The sequence below is a fragment of the Anthonomus grandis genome, chromosome 3 (genome assembly GCF_022605725.1).
Source record: "Anthonomus grandis grandis chromosome 3, icAntGran1.3, whole genome shotgun sequence".
Classification (NCBI taxonomy): domain Eukaryota; kingdom Metazoa; phylum Arthropoda; class Insecta; order Coleoptera; family Curculionidae; genus Anthonomus; species Anthonomus grandis.
Window position 1 is genome coordinate 26,993,463 of NC_065548.1, and position 19,504 is coordinate 27,012,966.

Below are 19,504 nucleotides of genomic sequence, written 5' to 3' on the forward strand. Positions count from 1 at the left end.
CCAATAGCAATTAATCAATCGTGGAAAATCAACTGTTAATGGAATATCTAACAAGCCAATTAATTAAAATTTCGTTAAATTGGTTGATTTAAGTATGTAAAAGTCAATGCTTTTAGGATATTCGAATAAATGAGCGCCAGCATGAAGTTAAATAAAGCTAAAAGAGCTAAATGGAAACTTTATCCAAAGAAACTCATTAGTTCATTTTAACTGTACTTATTATTAATAAATGTGTACCACCTTTGTTGTAAATAAAAGGGTCTTGTGCGTAAATTAGTCATAGTTAAAAAAAATTCCAACCTATTTACTCGTATTTTATAAAAGTTATTAGATTTTTTCTCATCAGTTTGAAATATTCTCGAATCTTTGAGTAAGATGATCAATTATTATCTAAACATTCTAAAATCCATAATCAGAAAATTGACTCCGTGCCATATTATTATAAATTAACATTCTTTTTCTCTCTATATAATATGGATTATTTTCATATTTTCAACCTTTTGTAGATAGAGGAAAAAGTATTAAAGGCGAATTTCGATTATAAGACTTTCTAAGGTTTACTCATAAAATTATCATAAAAATTATTCACTAGTCTTAAATTTCCTTAAAAAAAAAACGATGACAGATATCAAACATTTTCCATTAATAAATATTCTTATAAAAAAACTAAATTAGACTAGTTAATGTAGAGAAGATAATAATGGTTGGTAACTACAATATTTGTTTCATAGCCGTATATAATGTATATAGTTTTAATATATTATTGAGCAACATAGAGGCGAAATGTAGGAAAGGGTATAATAAAGGATGTAAATAGCTGCAATTTCAGCGATAAAACATTTTTGTTTTCTTAATTGTTTTTATTGATCTTGGTTAACAGAGTGGCTTTTAGAAGTTAAGTGGAAGATCATTAGGTTCGTTAAAAAAAATAATTATTTATTTACGCTTATTAATAATAAAAATATTTGTCATACCTAAACTTGACACAACTCCATTATTGAGCTATGAAGCTTAATTGAAAAAAGATCAGAGTTGGGCAAGGAAAAAATAGTGTTTCACAAATAAATCTTTGTTTTTCTTAATCGGAATTTGGTTTTTAAAATTCGACACATTTAATTAAGTCTTGCACCACATCTATGATACCCCTTTTTTATACAGGGTGTTTTTTATATATTGCGACAAAATTGAGGAACGTATTCTTTGGACAAAAATTCGCAAAAAAGTTCTTATAAACATAGGTCCTAAACCTTTTAGATTTTGAGCTACAGGGTGGTAAAGTTTTAACAAAAAAATGATTTTTTTCGATAACTTAAATACCCCTGTAGATATTTGTACAAAGATTGGTATGCAGGGTCTGTGTATCCAGAGCCATTTACCAACATACTTTTAACATTTTTATGTTCTCCAGTGGCGTGTGTGCGGGTTTTCCGCTGAATACTTTTATAAATAAAAATGGTACGCCACTGGTTTTTCTTGTATTAAAAAAAAATTTAAATTCCCCGTTTTATTTGCAACATTTTTGATTCCTTAGAGTTTGTCCGTTAGATGCACGGTTTTCGCACAAAAAATTAAAAAATATTTTTCTTCTTTGACTGATCGCTAAGATTTATTTTTTCTATGATCGTTATAAAAAGTAAGTTTTTTTTTAAATTTTATTTAAAATTTTATTGTAGTTCATATTATGTCACTTTATTTAACATGTTAAAAAAAGTAACATATGAGTAACGTGTTCATATTTTACGCTTCCTAAATCGCGAAGTAGCCTATGAACATAATTTTTTTTAACATAACTACGGACAACGTCGCCGCAACGATAATCACATTCTTGTTTAAGTTTTTAATTTTTTTACCACATTCTCCCTCTGCCCACGATAAAGTTGATATTTGTAAGATTTTGTGATGCTTTAAGTTTTAAATCATAGTCACTGTCCGCCAGTTGACAAGATTAATTTGTTAAAAAAATGGCTATCAATTTACACAAATAATGAAATGTGCGATATGCACTTCATTTATATACTGGCTAACGGAAACGCACGAGAAGCCTTGCGTATTTATGCTAAACGTTACCCGAATCGTGTTATTCCTCATCACTTCATGTTTACGCGTTTACACCTACGTCTAAGTGAAACCGGCAGCTTTAAAAAACTCACCGCTGAAAAGGGACATCTTCGAACAGTTACTTCTCAAATTGAAGAACAGGTGCTCAATGAATTCGAGGAAGATCCCACCACAAGCACTAGGAAAATTGCTCAGACGGTACACATTAGTAACTTCCAGTTTGGAATATTCTTAAAAGAAACCTTTTATACCCGTATCATATTCAGCGGCACTTTTGCCAGGCGATTTTCCAAAAAGAACTGCTTTGTGTCGTTGGATGGAAGAACGCATAAGGAAGATGCACCGTTATAAGAAAAATACTTTTTACCGATGAGGCTAATTTCTCCAGGGACGCAATTATGAACTTCCACAATAACCACATATGGCATTATGAGAACCCACATGCTGTGGCAGAAAACCGTCATCAGCACCAGTTTTCACTTAATGTATGGGTCGGCATTATTGAAAAATTTCTCATCGGTCCATTTTTTTACCAGCAAGGTTAACTGGACAAGTGTATCAAGAATTTCTTGAAAATGAATTACCAGCGATGCTAGAAGATGTCCCCATTCAGCTGAGACAGCAAATGTTTTTTTTAAATGACGGTGCTCTAGCCCATTTTAGTTTAGTGGCTCGGCAGTATTTGGATATTATGTATCTAAATCGTTGGATAGGTCGGGGCAGTATTCACCCATAGTCCCCATGGTCTTCCAACTTAAATCCGCGAAATTTTTTTTTGTGGGGACACCTTAAATTACTGTTTTATAGAAATCCAATTGATAATATGGAGGAATTCCGTAATCGCATTATAACGTCTTGTGACATAATTTGGCAGACACCAGAAATTTTTCATGTTCAACGTGTCCGCCAATCAATGCAACATCGATAAGATGCTTGTATTGCTTATGTTGGAGGAGCACACTTTGAACAACTTTTGTTGTAAAAATAATAATATTACTTAAATAAATAATAAAAAATTAAATATTTTTTATCACTTAAAAACTTGTGTTTTAAATTAAAGATTGTAGAAGCAAAAGTTTTAAATCCTCAATTACAACTCTATTAAATTGGGCTGGCTTTTGTACTAAATAAATTAATAAAAATTTTCTTATTTATAATTAAAGTTGCAATAAACTAAAAAAAAATTAATAGTTACTAGAATAAAGAAAGTCTAATCAAATTTGAGCAACATGTCCATGGTTTTTAATTTTTTGTGCGCAAACCGTGCATCTAACGGGCAAAGTCTAAGGAATCAAAAATGTTGCAAATAAAACGGGGAATTTAAAAATATTTCTTAATACAAGAAAAACCAGTGGCGTTTCATTTTTCTTTATAAAAGTATTCAGCGTAAAACCCGCACACACGCCACTGGGGAACATAAAAATGTTAAAAGTATATTGGTAAATGGCTCTGGATACACAGACCCTGCATACCAATCTTTGGACAAATATCTACAGGGGTATTTAAGCTATCAAAAAATAATCATTTTTTTGTTAAAACTTTACCACCCTGTAGCCCAAAATCTAAAAGGTTTAGGACCTATGTTTATAAGAACTTTTTTGCGAATTTTTGTCCAAAGAACACGCTCCTGAATTTTGTCGCAATATATAAAAAACACCATGTATATTCTTGAAATAATACATTTCTGATAAGTTTTTTTACAAAAAATAAATTTGTCTAAAACATTACATCCCTTCATCTATTTATATAAAATATATTATATTTTTATATTCAACTTTCTGTGGACGAAAACAGTTTTCAGGTTGAATGAACAAATACTTAGAAACCCTTCTTATCATTTTCTCTTTTATTATAAATTACTTGATGAATACTATCGAGGGTGAAAAATTACAGAAATAGGTCAATAACAGTAATTTCTATTTCCCATTAAGTGCTGTCTCTGATTACCTTAAATTTTTATTATTAAATTTTTTCTTTTCAATTAAAATCCGCCGGAATTGAATTTCCTTAATGTTAAGATTTTTCTTTGAACTTTCTTTTTCATTTATAGATTCAAAGGTACGAGGCTGCGGCTACGATATTTGGTCCGCATACATTGGAAATCTATCAGGCTTTGTACACAAAGTTAGCCGAAGCGGTAGTGAAGGTAAGTTTTGAGTGCAAATGAAAGAGTTATGGAGCGTGTACAAACTTGACTAGAGTTCAGGAACTATATTAATTGTTCAGCTGTAAGCAAAATATTGATGAACAAATTAAAAACTTGTTCTTCGAAAGAAATTTTGTTGTGGGTTTTAAATTAAAAGATTTTCTGGAAATTATTTGTTTTTCGTTAAATATTCTAGATAGCGTAAACAGTCATGTCTCACTTTATAAATATACTGAGAACTTTGGATAACCGGTAATCATTTCTGATGAAAGAAAGCCATGTGAAGCAGCTTTTATTACGATATAATGGCCAAATGTGAAAAATATATTTACCCTTATACAATAATCTTGTTGAAATATATTTATGAGAGAAAGGTAACGTTATTAAATTATTAAAGAAGACATTCTTATCAAATTGTTATATTTCATGCTATATGTTCTACTTGATGGCTAATAATAGAACTGAACAAGAACGGGTCATATTTTCTATATAAATTAGTTTTATTTTTGTCAAAAAAGTACATTTAATAAATCATAATTATTTCATTTTTGTGAAGTGTTACGCGTTTTTAATTTTTAATGAAATATATTTAGACTAATATAAATGTATAGGAAAATAATAAGGATACTACTAATTTTTTTTCGAATTAAAGTAAATTTAAGCATTAGATAATAAGTAAAAAGGCTTTAACGATACTTTTTTAATCAAAGAGTCACTAAACTATTAATTTTTAAAAAGATTTTTATTAAGGCGATTAATAACGTATTTTTTCAATCTTAACTTTTGCACAAAACATATACAGGGTGTTCATTTGAAAACTTCCCACCACGGATTTATCGAAAACCACTGTTTAAAAAAAAAAAACGCCGAAATACGTCAAAAGGTTTGTCAAGGGGGACAACTTTCTAACCTAAAATTACTTTACCACCTTTCACCCTCTGCCCCCCAGGAGTTTCCAGATAAATGGATATGTAAAAAATGGACAGATATTTTTTCTTATTGCAAATCGATCCCGTCTCTTCAAATTTTCGTATCAATTCTAACGTATTTATGACTCACGTTTTTATCTTGATACCTTTCATTAAATGCTCTCGCGGTTCTGCGAGCACACCGATCTTGGGCTCCATAAAGGAAAATTATTTCTATTCTTTCGGCTAGCATATACAGCATTTTATTAACTTACTGTTTTAGCTAAAATTGAAAAATTGCACGCATCAAACTGACAGTTTTAACAATAATAAATCGCCTGCTTTTCAAACGCCTTAAAAATGTAAGGTATTGCCATGTTTTTTTGTACCTATTAGGTAGGTTTTGCAAAAAATATAAGTGAAATAAATACACATACAAAGTTATAAGACTGCAAAGATTTTTACACATTCTTTGGTACACATTCTTTACTTAAAAAAATAAATAATTTGCTTGAACTAAATGTACTGTTTGTTACCTCACATTTTATCTTCTAAATTGCTTGTATTTTATTTTGATAATCTATTATAAAAAATGTAAGAATTTTAAAATGATGTAGGTACCACACTAAAAGTATTCATTTAAAATACCAAAGTTTGGCGTAAATAAAATATTCATTATTTCTAGATATTTTCGCTAACTATTTACTTACACATTTACCGATTTGGTACCGTTGAATAGAGAATTTTACGCTGCTTACTATGATGTATCACACGATGGGGGTTCCCATTTGACATATTAAAGTGAGGTTAGCTGGAGGTGAGGAGGTGATTGACAGAACTTCAGTAAATGCATAATTAAACGTCCCCCTGTATATCTAATTTGACGTGTTTTTTTTTTTTTAAGAAAGTTATTAAGGGTGGATCGTTTTGAAATGAAACCACTCTATATCATTTTATATGTAATTGTGCAAACTATAAGACTTGAGCAATACTTTTTTAGACCAAGAGTGACTAAACCAGCTAATTGAGTAAGGATTTTTTAGCGGTTAATAAAAGTCTTACTTATAAATTTATACAGCATCAAAAATCTTCAAGCTCTATATCAAAATTTAGTTAAAAATTAAATTTTAAATTTTTCTAATAAGCCTTTGCTAGCACAAATTGCAAAAAAAATTAAACAAAAATGTTGTTTTTCTATATTTTATAAATACTTCTTTGCTTCTCTTACATATTATATTGAATTATGTTACTAATGTTACCTTCACTTAATTACTGTTTAAATACTATTAGACTTTATTCCGCCTAAAATCTATATATTCATGCACTTTAAATGAAAACTCACAAAAAGTTAATTGTGTTTCCAAATATATTTTTAGCTGATTTGCTATATTCATCTTGGAAAAAAACATATTTTTATATATGTAATTTCTTTATCATTTTTATCCTTTTTTTTCTTTAATTTCACAGTATATATCCTGTAATATATAATTTATAAAAAGGGCTTAATATTAAAAGAGCTTAATAACTTAACCCTTATTTCTTCTGTTTTAATATGAATTATTATTATATACGCTTTCACAAATACAAATAAAAATTTAAAAATCGAAAAAAGAAAACAGAATTAAAAAAATTAGTAAATACGAAATCGGTGTTTATATCCAGATTTTCTGCGTGATAAAGCCTGTTAATTGCCAGCACAGCTCTGTTAATCTAACAAGACCAGTTTGATTTGTTGTTAAAATGTTACTGTAGTACTTGCTAAATAATGCCAATGTACAATTACGTTGAATCAGTGACTCAGTGACAGAATGTAGATAATTATCATTTTGTTATACTAATTTTGTTTAACTAGGCGTTAATGTTTATAGTAACTTATATCTTAAAGTAGTATGAGTGTTACGACAACAAGGCGTACGGCAAAGATAGCGCCTTAACTATACGAGGTTGAGTAAAAAATTTTATAGCAAATATGTATGTACGGTTACCAAAAATCTATGCACTAAAAATATTTTTACATATATAGGGTGAGCCTTATATATTGTTTCACAAAAGGAGTAAAGAGAGCTTTACTCTGATTTTTGTTGAGAATTTAAGAACAGTTTCTTCATATCTTTTCTATATCTAATTTTCAACACGTGTTTCGCTTATGCTGTTACCATCTTAGAGAGAATATGAAAACTGTATTGCATTGGCAGTCCTGAAAAAAGCACTAGACAAGTTACTAAAAAGTTTCTTACTAGAGCATCATCAATGTCGCGCCAAAACGAAAAATTTCATTATTACCATAATAGTGGTAAGATAGGTAGTGGTAAGATACCTAGTGTTTTCTTAAGATGAAGCTACATTTTATAGGTGGTTTTTTTAATTTTATAAATGACAATTGTTCTTATGAGTGTTAATAAGCACAATTGCCATTATTATAACACTAATAATCCATTTTTACCGAAAAATGTATTAGCAACACAGATGGTTACTAATGTTTGATCGGAATAGGGCAATACGTTATTGGATACCATTTTTTGATGGATATCTTACCGATGAAATAAATCTTAACTTCTTGCAAAATAATACAAATATTTTTTACAAGCATATTATGTTGCAATATGCAGGGAAAATACAATATTATATAATAAGATGAAATTGACAAGATATATACCTCACACAATTTTTTTTTGTACTGTAAAATGAAACTTAAACTTGTTCGCATTTATAACTAAATACTAGATGAGATCTTTTACTTTAAAATCTGTTCAGAAAATCACAATTTATTGTCAATTATGGCCTATGATTACTGACAGCTTTAAAAACTGAATCTATCTACACATTTTCCTATTCTTTCAAGTTGCACTTGTTATTTCTACTAATATTAAAATTTGCGTTTTTTCGCATTTAAATTTAAATTATGCCTATTAATATAATTTAAAGTTTTCTATAAATGTGTATTTATATTAGCCTTGATATTATTAAAATTAATTGGGTCGAAAGTGTAAAGACCCTGCTTATTATTACCATACGAATAAACCTCTAAAAACTTGATTACCTTGCCAATATCAAAAGTATATAATGATAAATGGCTTTAGAAAGGTATATTTCATAAAGTTGATAATTCTACGTTTATACTGACAAACTATTTTTTGTCTCATAGAAAATAAATAAAAATAATAAACCAGTCATCTAAGATAGTAGATAGTAGATCAGTTTGATGATAAAACTAAATGCGCGAGAAACGTAAAAAAGTAATAAGACTATAAATTTGGAAATCCATTAGGCAGTATTATCTTTTCGACTAAAAACTCAAAAAAAATTTTCGATTGTGGTACACAGTTTCTACTCAATAATCTATCAGATGCAAAACAAATCAGGAATCTTTTGCTTTGTAATATAATAGACGACTAATTAACATTGTTTATTTTTTCGTTAAAAATCTGTAGATATTTCTGTAAAGTGACACTAAATTTACACTTGAATTTAGAAAATGCTACTATTGACTACTGACGTAGCCTTTATTTTTTATATTTAAAGATTGCTTCCAATTGCAAAATGTTGACTTTAAACAAAAACCAGATGCTAAATTTTTAATTCGATCACCACAAAAAATAGGTAAAGTCAGTAAAAATAGTTTAAGTGTACAATACTTCGAAGAAAACATTTTTTACTAAAAAAATAGGATAAATAAAGCAGATCTTTATGATTGATATCACTCTAATTAGCTGAAATGACTTATAAAACGAAAGCGAGTTGTCATCAAAACGTGGTATTAAAAAACCTTCAAACAATTATTAATTAAAATGTCAGATAGGTAAGCCAACTTAGCATACTAAAGAGGGCTTTTAAGATTTATTTAAGATTTTAAGATTTATCGTGTTAACTATTTTCGCTTTGAACAATTCTAGTAGTCCATCTTTTAGCTGTAGAACTCTGCTTAATACTTTTCCTTTCGAAATCCAACGAAATTTTCTTGACCCTAAATTTTACTGGACGAGTTTTAATATAGTTGATCATAAAAATATTATGGATAACTCCACCCAGTTGGCCTTCATTCGTAGTTTTTACTACTAGAGCTTCTCGATACAAAAAGCAATTAGTAGTTATTATTAACAGTTTGTTTTGTTATTCATCGTTTTTTTTTTCAAAATGTTTGTGCTTTCATTAAGTTGGAGAGCAAAATGTGTATTTCTAATACCTTTCTGACATTACTTTGAATATTGATTATTCGTCGATGGACTTACATTTGACGAAGGTACCTTTGAAATCTGTTTGCAACTGCTTCTGGACCCAACGATTTCTTGCTTTTACATGCCAGTAAAATAAGTTCTTTACAAATAGTATGGAGTTTCTGCTTTTTGACAATCAACTCAGAGACTTTATATTACGCTAAAAAAGCCTAATTTATTAAAGATTTTATTAGCCTTATTAAACATAATTGAATGAAAGAACGCAGACGTTAGAAATACTCGCGCGGTTTTTGAGAGACACTTTGATGATTTTGTTCTAAATGCCTTCACGTATTGTTTCAAACCATCGAGCCGTTTTAAAGATTTTTACCACATATATGCTGGCTTAGGCTTATCCTTGTCATTTGTAAATCCATAATTTAAATACTCTTCTTAGTACAGGCGCTTGCGTTATTTTGTTGAACCAAGTTAATTTCTTGCTGCTAGATTGCGAAACAGAGGCAATATTTAAGGATTCTTATCTGTTTTTAATTTTTTTTTCAACGCTAGGATATTCATCCTTGTTTTCTTTTGCTGCAGAAGAGGTCTCGCTGGCTTTTTTCGCGTGAAGAGTCTGTCAATTTTCTTTGTAAACAAAATTATTTTGGTCAGGTACTATAAATTTCTTAATACTTTTGTCGAAAAATTATTACCACTTTCGTTTTACACTTTAATTACCGAACAATAAAAGACAGAATTAAGAAAAAGGTAATAATAAATGGAAAATAAGTTTGAAATGGGTCAGAATTAAATGCACTTTAAAAAAGATTAAATGATTTTTAATAGAAATGAATAAACATATAGAAATATTTTAAATCTTTATCGCACGTCATGCAAAAATATATATACAGGGTGGTCCATCGAAAACAGTTCAGCAAGGGTTAAGGCCTTTTTTGAAAAAATTTAGAAAAATGGTCGGACCCGTCGATCTTTGATTTTAATCAATCAATCAATCAATCAATGCTTTATTATCATAAAATTTAAAATTTTGTTGACAAAGCTATTATTTAAATAAATCATACAAACAAAATATACACAAAGACAAAACAAAAAATACAAATATATAAAAATAAAAAATACAACAAAACATACAAAAAACTTAACAATTTTATAAATTGTTTAGGTCACATTTCCTTAAAATCTATAAAATATATATACATTCACTTGTATACAAAGTCGGCAAAAGGCAGTTGTTTACAAAAACATTATTAGCAAACTACTAATTTGTTTATATAATATACGAATATTATTTATGTACATTATCATAACAACATAAACAAATTTACCAGTGTTTAGGAAGCGCGTGCTTAAAATTACATAACATTAATTATTAAAAAATTAAAAAAAGTCGTTTACTGTGTATAAGGCTCTCTCCAACAAGTATGATTTCAGAGCTTTTCGAAATTTGGAAAAAGTTGTTATTGATTTGATTTCAAATGGGAGATGATTGTGCATTTTTTTTGCTTTGTAAAGAATGGATTGTTTAACTAGTTCTGATCGTGGGGTTGGTAGATAAAGATCGTACTCTGCGTTTCTAAGAGGATAATTGTGAGATGGCCTTTCTGACATATCTGATAAGTGCTTGCGGATTAGGCAGACGGATTCAAATATAAATAAGGAAGGAAGAGTTAGTAAGGGTACAATTTTTTTTAATACTTTCAACCAAGTTTGAAATTGATAACTTGAGTTTTCGTAGTGTGACAGCTTGTCAAAGATTTTGAAACAATACTATTATTTACTACTTTTACAATCGCTAGTTTTTAAAGGTTCTTGATTTACAAAACAAAAACGCTCGCATCAGTCGATTTATAATTTAGAAAAACGATTTTTTGTTTGTATTTCTAACCCTACAATTTCAACCCCTTAGCGGGGACGATATTCACCCTATTTTTTTAAATAAGAAGGGGTGTGTTGTGATACATTTTTTAAAAGGGCCTTTAATTTTCTTTACATTAGCGCTTTGTTTCTTAAATTCGAGCTACGCATCGCCAAGCAATGGAATTCTAACCATTTTACTGGATATTTTAGATGTGTGACTAAAAAATGTATTTTAAACTATCAAAAATCAGTCAACAATCCCATCTTCAGTAAAAAAGTTGATGTGAATTAAACTTGCGTGCATAGAAATCGGCCCACTGTAAGCTTTCGACTTTAAATATATTTTTTTTTAAATTATCCATCAGAAAAAGAAATATGCTGTTTGAAAGACAATTTAATATCCTTTAATGTGAGTAGAAATTTATCAAGAAGGCTTATCGTTTATATGCGTAGCAACCGGTAAACAAATAAACCGTGTTTATGTGGTGATTGTAACGAATATAACAAATTTGTCAAATAATAAAATTATTGCGTTTGCAACTGAAATTTGCATATTATTCGTTTTTTATAACCTCAATAGTGTTCAAGTGTGTGAATTTAATACATACTACACCACAATAAGCCGCCCAAGTTATTGCTTTAATCGAAAATGGACTTAGTCAGCGAGCTGTTGCTAGACAATTGGATATGACTCGCGCAGCGGTTCGAAGAGTGTGCCACCGTTATGAGGAGACTGGATCCTTTCATAGGTGACCTGGAACAGGTAGGAAGCGATTTACAACCGCTCGTGATGACCGCTTTATTGTGTCAACAATATTAAGAAATCATCACCTTAATGCCGTTCAAGTGCAACGACAGTTCCGTGATGTGCGAGGAGTGTCTATTAGTCAGTGGACAGTGAGACGAAGACTGCAGGAAAATAACCTGACCCCTAAAACACCTGCGATTGGTCCAAAACTTACTCCAGCTCATCGGCAAGCACGCCTGCGTTTTGCAAAGGATCATCTGAATTGGACGTTGGAACAATGGGGATCTGTTCTGTTCTAAGATGAGTCCAGAATATGCCTCCATGGTAGCAACCGAAGAAGGAAAGTGTACCGAAATGCTTATGGAGGTGGTTCCTGCATGATCTGGGGTGCAATTTCTATAATTAGATATATTTCGGTTCATTCGTAGGGGCGACCCTGTTCATGGAAGAAGAGGTTTAACGGCTGTTAGGTATATCGAGGAGATTTTAGCGATTCATATGGTACCTTACGTCAACTACATTGGAGATGAATTTACCTTTATGCATGACAACGCAAGGCCGCACACCGCAAGAATTGTGCAAGATTAGATTCCAGAAGTCGGTTTTCGGGTTATGGAGTGGCCAGCATACAGTCCTGGTCTAAATCCGATCGAACATTTATGGGATGAGCTAAAACGAAGAATTCGAGCTAGACTTCGTACACCAAACTCGATCCCAGAGCTTATTGTTTCAGTAGAAGAAGAGTGGCTAAACATCCCACAAGAAACAATAGCAAACTTGATTAGATCTATGCCTAATCGTATGAGAGATGTTATTAGGATAAGAGGAGGTCATACCCATTATTAAAATTAAGTGTTAAGTTTTAAATTGTCAATAACCCTATTTATGTTAATAAAAAAGCCTAATTTTCTTAATGCATTAATCTCACTATGTTAAAGATAGGATGTTCAAATAAGTGTTCATAAATTTATACTCATATTAAAGGATATTAAATTGTCTTTCAAACAGCATATTTCTTTTTTTGATATTGTGATGTATAATTTAAAAAAAAACATATTTAAAGTCAAAGGTTTATAGTGGGCCGATTTCTATGCACGTAAGTGTAGTTATTCTTGTGCTTTTCTTTCGATTTGATAAAAATCGTTTATTCTATTGCGGAGAGAGTGGAAATTATTGAATTATACTCAATAAACAATCAATGTGCAAGACTAACGGCATTTTTGTTTTTTTGCATTTGTCCTTTTAGATATTGCAAGCCCAATCATTAGTGAACATTTTGTATGTACTGACTTTTTTGACACGCTTTAAAATGTCAATTAATTAAACTACAGATGTCAAACATACCGCCTGGGGAGTATGTAAAAGCCTGCTCTCAAGATGAGTTCTACTACAAAACATAAGATACCTATTAACGAAACGAATAACTTAACGTTGACAATAAGAAAAATTGTTAAAACCACTGCTCAGTGCCATCTATGGCTCTCCTTCCCGCAACTTCCCGTGCATCAAGATTACCCAATTTCTGTATGTAACTGTAATGGGTAGCGTAACGGTGACCTCTATTAGCTCGATTGATAATTTTAGTTGGACATTTATTTGTTCTCATGTCGTCGAAGCAGCGATTAGTGAAATTCTTAGAGATGAGGCAGATAAAATAATAACGTTTTTTTTTATTTTATTAGGCCGTTGACTTTACCATATTATCATTGTAAACATACTTTGTCCTTCAATGAAAATCAAAATTTTAAAACTGTCTTCATCATAACCTGATACAAAAGTTCATTAATGAAAATTTCTAGACTAATTTTAATTTATTTATAAAAATATATATATACATATATAAAATTTGTTCATATAAAAAAGACATTTATATTAATATAATACACTAAAGGCGTTTCTATAATAATAAAAACCTCTTTGTTGGCCAACAGGAGCAAGAAATACTAAATCCTAAGCCTAAATCCACGTTCTACTCTTTACTGAACATTTTGTCTTTTTCCATCCTGGGATATCTTAATAATGTGCCAATAAAATTTTATATTTTGCGTTTTATTAAGAAATAAAACATTATATAGGCTACGAAGTAAGGCAGAAAAAACGATGATTAAGATGTTAAAATAGCTTCTTTAGTCCAGCCCTTTTTTAAGCCAATGGAGCCTGCAGACAATTCACATAAACCCTAACCGTAAAACTTTTTATTACATGTTTTTATTTTTTTTTTAATAAAAGGTCCGTATACTGTTCTAATTAATATATGTTTTAAAAAAATTACTGTGATAAATATCAGAAGGTTATAAATAAGAAATAAGAAAATAAGAAGATTCTTAATTAAAAATAAGTGGATAAGAATAAAAGCGCCATCCTTAACAATCTTTAAATTTCCACTAAAATACATCAAAAAAGCACAATTTTTCAACACAACAGCACAACATTCTATAAATAAAAATACAATTATTTCTTGAGATTGTTTTTTTTACGCATGAATGCTTTAATACTTAATTATAAAAAATGCTAGCGATAATTATACAGGGTGTTCATTTGAAAACTTCCCACCACGGATTTATCGAAAACAACTGTTGTTTGTTTAAAAGATTTTTCGAAGTCTTTTATTTTGACGTTTGATTTTTTTAAATCGGTCGATTCGTTTTCGAGAAAATTAGAAAAATCTTTATTTATCTTAGTTTATTCAGATAGAAAACACAAACATGAAAATATCTGTTTTTATTTCAATAAGTGTTCAAAATGTTGCCCGTTTAAAATATATTTCCAGCAAGACGGCGCTCCTCCTCACTATGTTCTTCCCGTTCGGCAATAGCTAGACGACGAGATAAATGATATATTTCAGATAAATGGATAGGGCGAAGGGGGCCTATAGAATGGCCTGCTAGATCTCCTGATATAACGCCGTTAGACTTTTTTCTATGGGGTCATTTGAACTCTATTGTGTTTACTCCCCAACCTGAAAGTTTGGATGAACTTCGTCAACGCATCATCAACAGCTGCCAGGATATCCCACAACATCGCCTATATCATTGTTTGGCCAGAAACGGGCAACACTTATTGAATTAAAAACTGATATTTTCATGTTTTTGTTTTCTCTCTGAACAAACTAAGATAAACAAAGATTTTTCTAATTTTCTCAAAAACGAATCAACCGATTTAAAAAAATCAAACGTCAAAATAAAAGATTTCGAAAGACCTTTTAAACAAGCTATTACTCGATACCCCTTGCCATTCAAAATTTTTAAGGGGATGGCCCTGCCCAACTTGCAAATTAAGTTCTATAAGGTCTGTATAAACAACTATAAGATATATCTTTTAGGATACTATATAAAATTCCTATAACGTGCTACACAACAATTATATGATCCTTATACAACCAAAATGGTCCCATTTTTATGGAACAGTTTGGTAGTATAACAGTTCTATTAAAAGTGTATACAACTCTTATACGACTGTTTTATGTACGTTTATACAGCTACTATAAAATGGTTTTATAGTGTGTCACGTAGTCACACCTATAAAATGGGATTAAAGCGGCACTATAGAAGTCTTATAAAATGGTTGTATAATGCATTATGTTTTTTTATAATGCTGTTTTTTCGAACACAATGAAAACATTTTATCATTTAGCAGCTTTAAAAAGCTTTTTATTTTTTAGTGCAGGAAATTAGAACCAAATTATATTTTAAGCGTGTTATTGTGAATAAATCTAGAGGTTGTGCATTGCATTGTTGTACAAATGGATACTTGGGCGGATATCGATCGTAAAAATATGGCGGGGCAGTTATAATATAGCATATTTTATTAAATCATTTGGAAGGTTTGAATTGTACAAATTTTAATGCGGCGCAAATTTTATTGATAGATTGTAGGCATGTGTTTGGCAAAAAAATGAAGCGCTTTAATTTTGGTTAAGTTTCACGTAAACATTTAAAAAAATATAATATTTTTTTTCTTAAAATTCTTTTTTTTTAATGATTTTAATAGTTTATTACAGCATGTGACGATCATTTTACAATATAATTCTCTAAATAATAATAAAGTCACTTTTTTCAATTTAGTTTCATGTTTCCAACTTAATTGTTCATAATGGCGGAGATAGACGATACAAGAATTCCTTATTTAAACATGGCGATTTATAATACAACAATTTTATCCCGAATAACTGCCTTAAAGAATGTTTCATTTGAAAATAAAATGGTTTACGATAAAACTGTTTTATAACGAAGAATATATAGGCACTATACAACTGTTTTTAACAAGTAATAATAATATTGAGATTCACGAAAACTAGAGGTTGCCAGATCTTATATGGTACGTAATAAAAATTTAAACTTTTAAAACAGCTGATAAATATTTAATAGTAGGCGTTCTCGGAAAAACTGATCCGGTTGACCCAAACATCAGCTGATATCACATATCTTTTATCAATAATGTTCAATAAAGAAAGATGTAAGATAATCAGCTGATGACTGGGTTAATCGCATCAGTGTTTCCGAAAACGCCTAGTAATAGTAGAGCGCTCCATAGTAATATCAAATATTATTATAGCTAAAGGCAAATAGATAGCTCATCTAAATTGAACGCCGCCGCCGTGAATCGCTCGGAGATAAAAATGCCGGTAACCCTCGTGACATTAAAAACTACAGTTCTAATAAATGGGAATATCCAATTATCTGTCACTTGTCAAAAATATCCAATTATCACTCACTATTACGTCATGTAAATCTAGCATATTGTAGTTTGTGACGTCACAAATCATACAACATTGCTCTTATGAAAATAGGCCATCCTCTTAGTTTTAGTATAATGTCCATGGTATTCACCTCTACCTTATTTCGCGCATGCGCTTCATAGGTTGAAAACGTTAAAATTTAACGCAAAAAAAAGACATCCTCATATCAATCAGCTTGTCGCGCGGGCCTATAGAATATGAGGGAAGTGTTCCTATTGGTTGGATTTTATAGCTTCAAAATATGTGGAGAGTAGGAGAGTTAAATAACTGATTCGTTTTCGGTATAATCTGTGCTAACTACTCACTATACCTACCTATTTTAAGAAAAGAGTTTTATAATTTTTTAAAACGCAAGAGAGAATGGAGGTTTACATTATTCTAAAAGAATATCGTTGACGTCATATATTTTTTTTTAATACAATGCAGGTAAAATTTTCTTCCAACTATAAAATTTTTAGGTCAACGTGACAACCATGCTCCAAAAAGTTTAAGAAGGACAAAGCGATATCATGATCATGGCATTATACGGTTGTTTAAGGTGGTTGTGTGGGACTGACGGCACTATACAACCTTTATAGAATCTCTTACATCCTAACCTCAAAAGTAAATGTATTTATTATTGTTATTGTATTGTCGCCTGAGATTTTAATTTTGCCTTTGTGTATAATAATTATTTTTTATACAATATAAGTTATGTTTAAAATAGTCGAGACTATTGAAAAAGGAAACAAAGAACTCACTGTTGTTCCCATGCGTTGGGAATAATGTGGAACCCTGTTTTGGCCCAAAAAATTATCAACAGGATCGAGAATCCGCTCCTGACCCTAACTGGATGTCCATACCATGCAAGACAAAAAGACAAGGGTTGGGAGTTATCAATATTGTTCGGGGATCTTTTGGTAGGAAATTTGCAAAAACTTCATTTCATATGGTAAAAAGCTCCCTTAATGCTAAATGTGTAATATTATAAGAGGTTGCCCAAGTAATAAGCCGCTTTCTAATTTCAATTTTTTTCTCAGTTTCAGAAAGCAATTTTGTATTTTCTTCGTCATCAGTAGAAATCGGACCATCATTTACATTATCAAAAGAAGTATCCTTAGATTCCACATTTGGAATATCCATACTATTACTATTATTATCTGGTTTGTCTTGTGGGATCGGAGGAATTATGTTCTCAAGCTCTGTGGTATTAGGCCTACTTCCATTAAAATTAGAACAAACAATCTCTGGATTACTTGCAAGAATTTATTGATATTTTTTCTTACAAGCTCTTTTAATATTGCCACCGCGTTTATTAATTTTTTTCCACTGAGAATTCATTATTAAGTATTATTATTTTAATTAAATTTGTCACCCATCAAAATAAAATATTTTAGTGCAAAAGTGAGATTACGGCATTCACTTCACTGTTATAACGCAGATCTTAAAACAAATTTATTCTGTCAGACACTGTTTTATCCTATAAGGCATTTATAAAGGAGAATGTCGTATAGTATCTAAAGTTGAAAACATCTTGTCGGACTTGCATTGTCTTATTTATTTAATGTAACACGACGTTTCGGTTGGTAAGTATCTCCAACCGTTATCAAGTGTAAACTGTATCAAGTGTAAACCAACCGAAACGTCGTGTTACATTAAATAAATAAGACAATGCAAGTCCGGCAAGATGTTTTCACTGTACCATTGTCTACCACCTTCAAAAACGTATGTAAAGTTCACGTATAAAAGTGTTTTATTATGCAGTGCAATTCAATGCTATAAAATATTTATTATGCAACACTATACAGCTTTTATAAGACAAGCTTAAGTAACTATTTTATTGTGCTCTAATATAGTATATTATAGAACTCTTATACAATAGGTATACAGGTCTTATAAAATTATATTTTTGATATTGTATAAAACTTGCTTATAACGTATTATATCATTTTAAAAGAAATTGTCGTATATTGCGTTATAGGATATATCGTAAAAGCCACTATAAAACCATTTAATAGAACAATTTTATTTATAAAACAAAATTATCGCAACAAAAGGCTTAATAAAAACAAACAGCCCCTAAAACAACGCTATTCGATTGTTATACAATAATTCGGTTCTTTTAGAACTCAATTTTGCTAGTTGGGTGGGGGGCAGAGGGTGAAAGGGAGTGAAGTAATTTTAGGTTAGAAAGTTGTCCCCCCCTGACAAACCTTTTGACGTATTTCGGCGTTTTTTTTTTTAAACAGTGGTTTTCGATAAATCCGTGATGGGAAGTTTTCAAATGAACACCCTGTATACTTATATTGTAAACTGTAATGCTATACCTTTATATCAATACTAAATTAAATATATTCATATGTATTATTAATAGAACTATTGAAAAGGAGTAGATTAAATTGTGTTTCGCTGATGGTAAAGTAGAGAAAAAATCACTGATTTTGATTATTGACAATATTTTCAAATAAATAAATGAGAGAATTGTCGAATCTGTCAGTTCTAGTAATGTGTGTGTACATGTAGCTTAGTACATTTATGAGGTTTACGGCCGTATTGCTAATTATTATTAATTAATTAAAAAAATGTTTAGGTATCTAAGAGTAAGTCAAAATGAATTTCTCAAATTGCTAGTGTTCAAAATTATATGTATACAGTATTAACTAAATTTATAAATTAATATACAGATTGCACATCACGCAATAAACAAAATACGCCAGAATATATATTTTTCGGATTATCTTTGTACATATAAATATGTATTTTTTATGAAGTTTTTGAATAGGCAGTGTTCAGGTCAGTTAAACTTATAACGATTAGAAAGTTTTTTAGATGGCAAAACGAAAATTATCTTTTAGCGCTAGAGAATTATAGGCTTCGATAAACACGGTATTAGGC

General features: G+C 30.2%; 1 protein-coding gene across 3 annotated transcripts in view; it reads left to right on the forward strand.

Moving 5' to 3' along the window:
• LOC126734603 (neutral ceramidase) overlaps nt 1-19,504 on the forward strand; it is a 294,220-nt gene that overhangs the window by 231,674 nt on the left and 43,042 nt on the right. For all 3 annotated transcript variants that reach the window (XM_050438295.1, XM_050438294.1, XM_050438296.1), the window contains exon 11: nt 4,109-4,204. In XM_050438295.1, the coding sequence (XP_050294252.1) occupies nt 4,109-4,204 (96 nt within the window). The remainder of the gene's footprint in view (nt 1-4,108; nt 4,205-19,504) is intronic.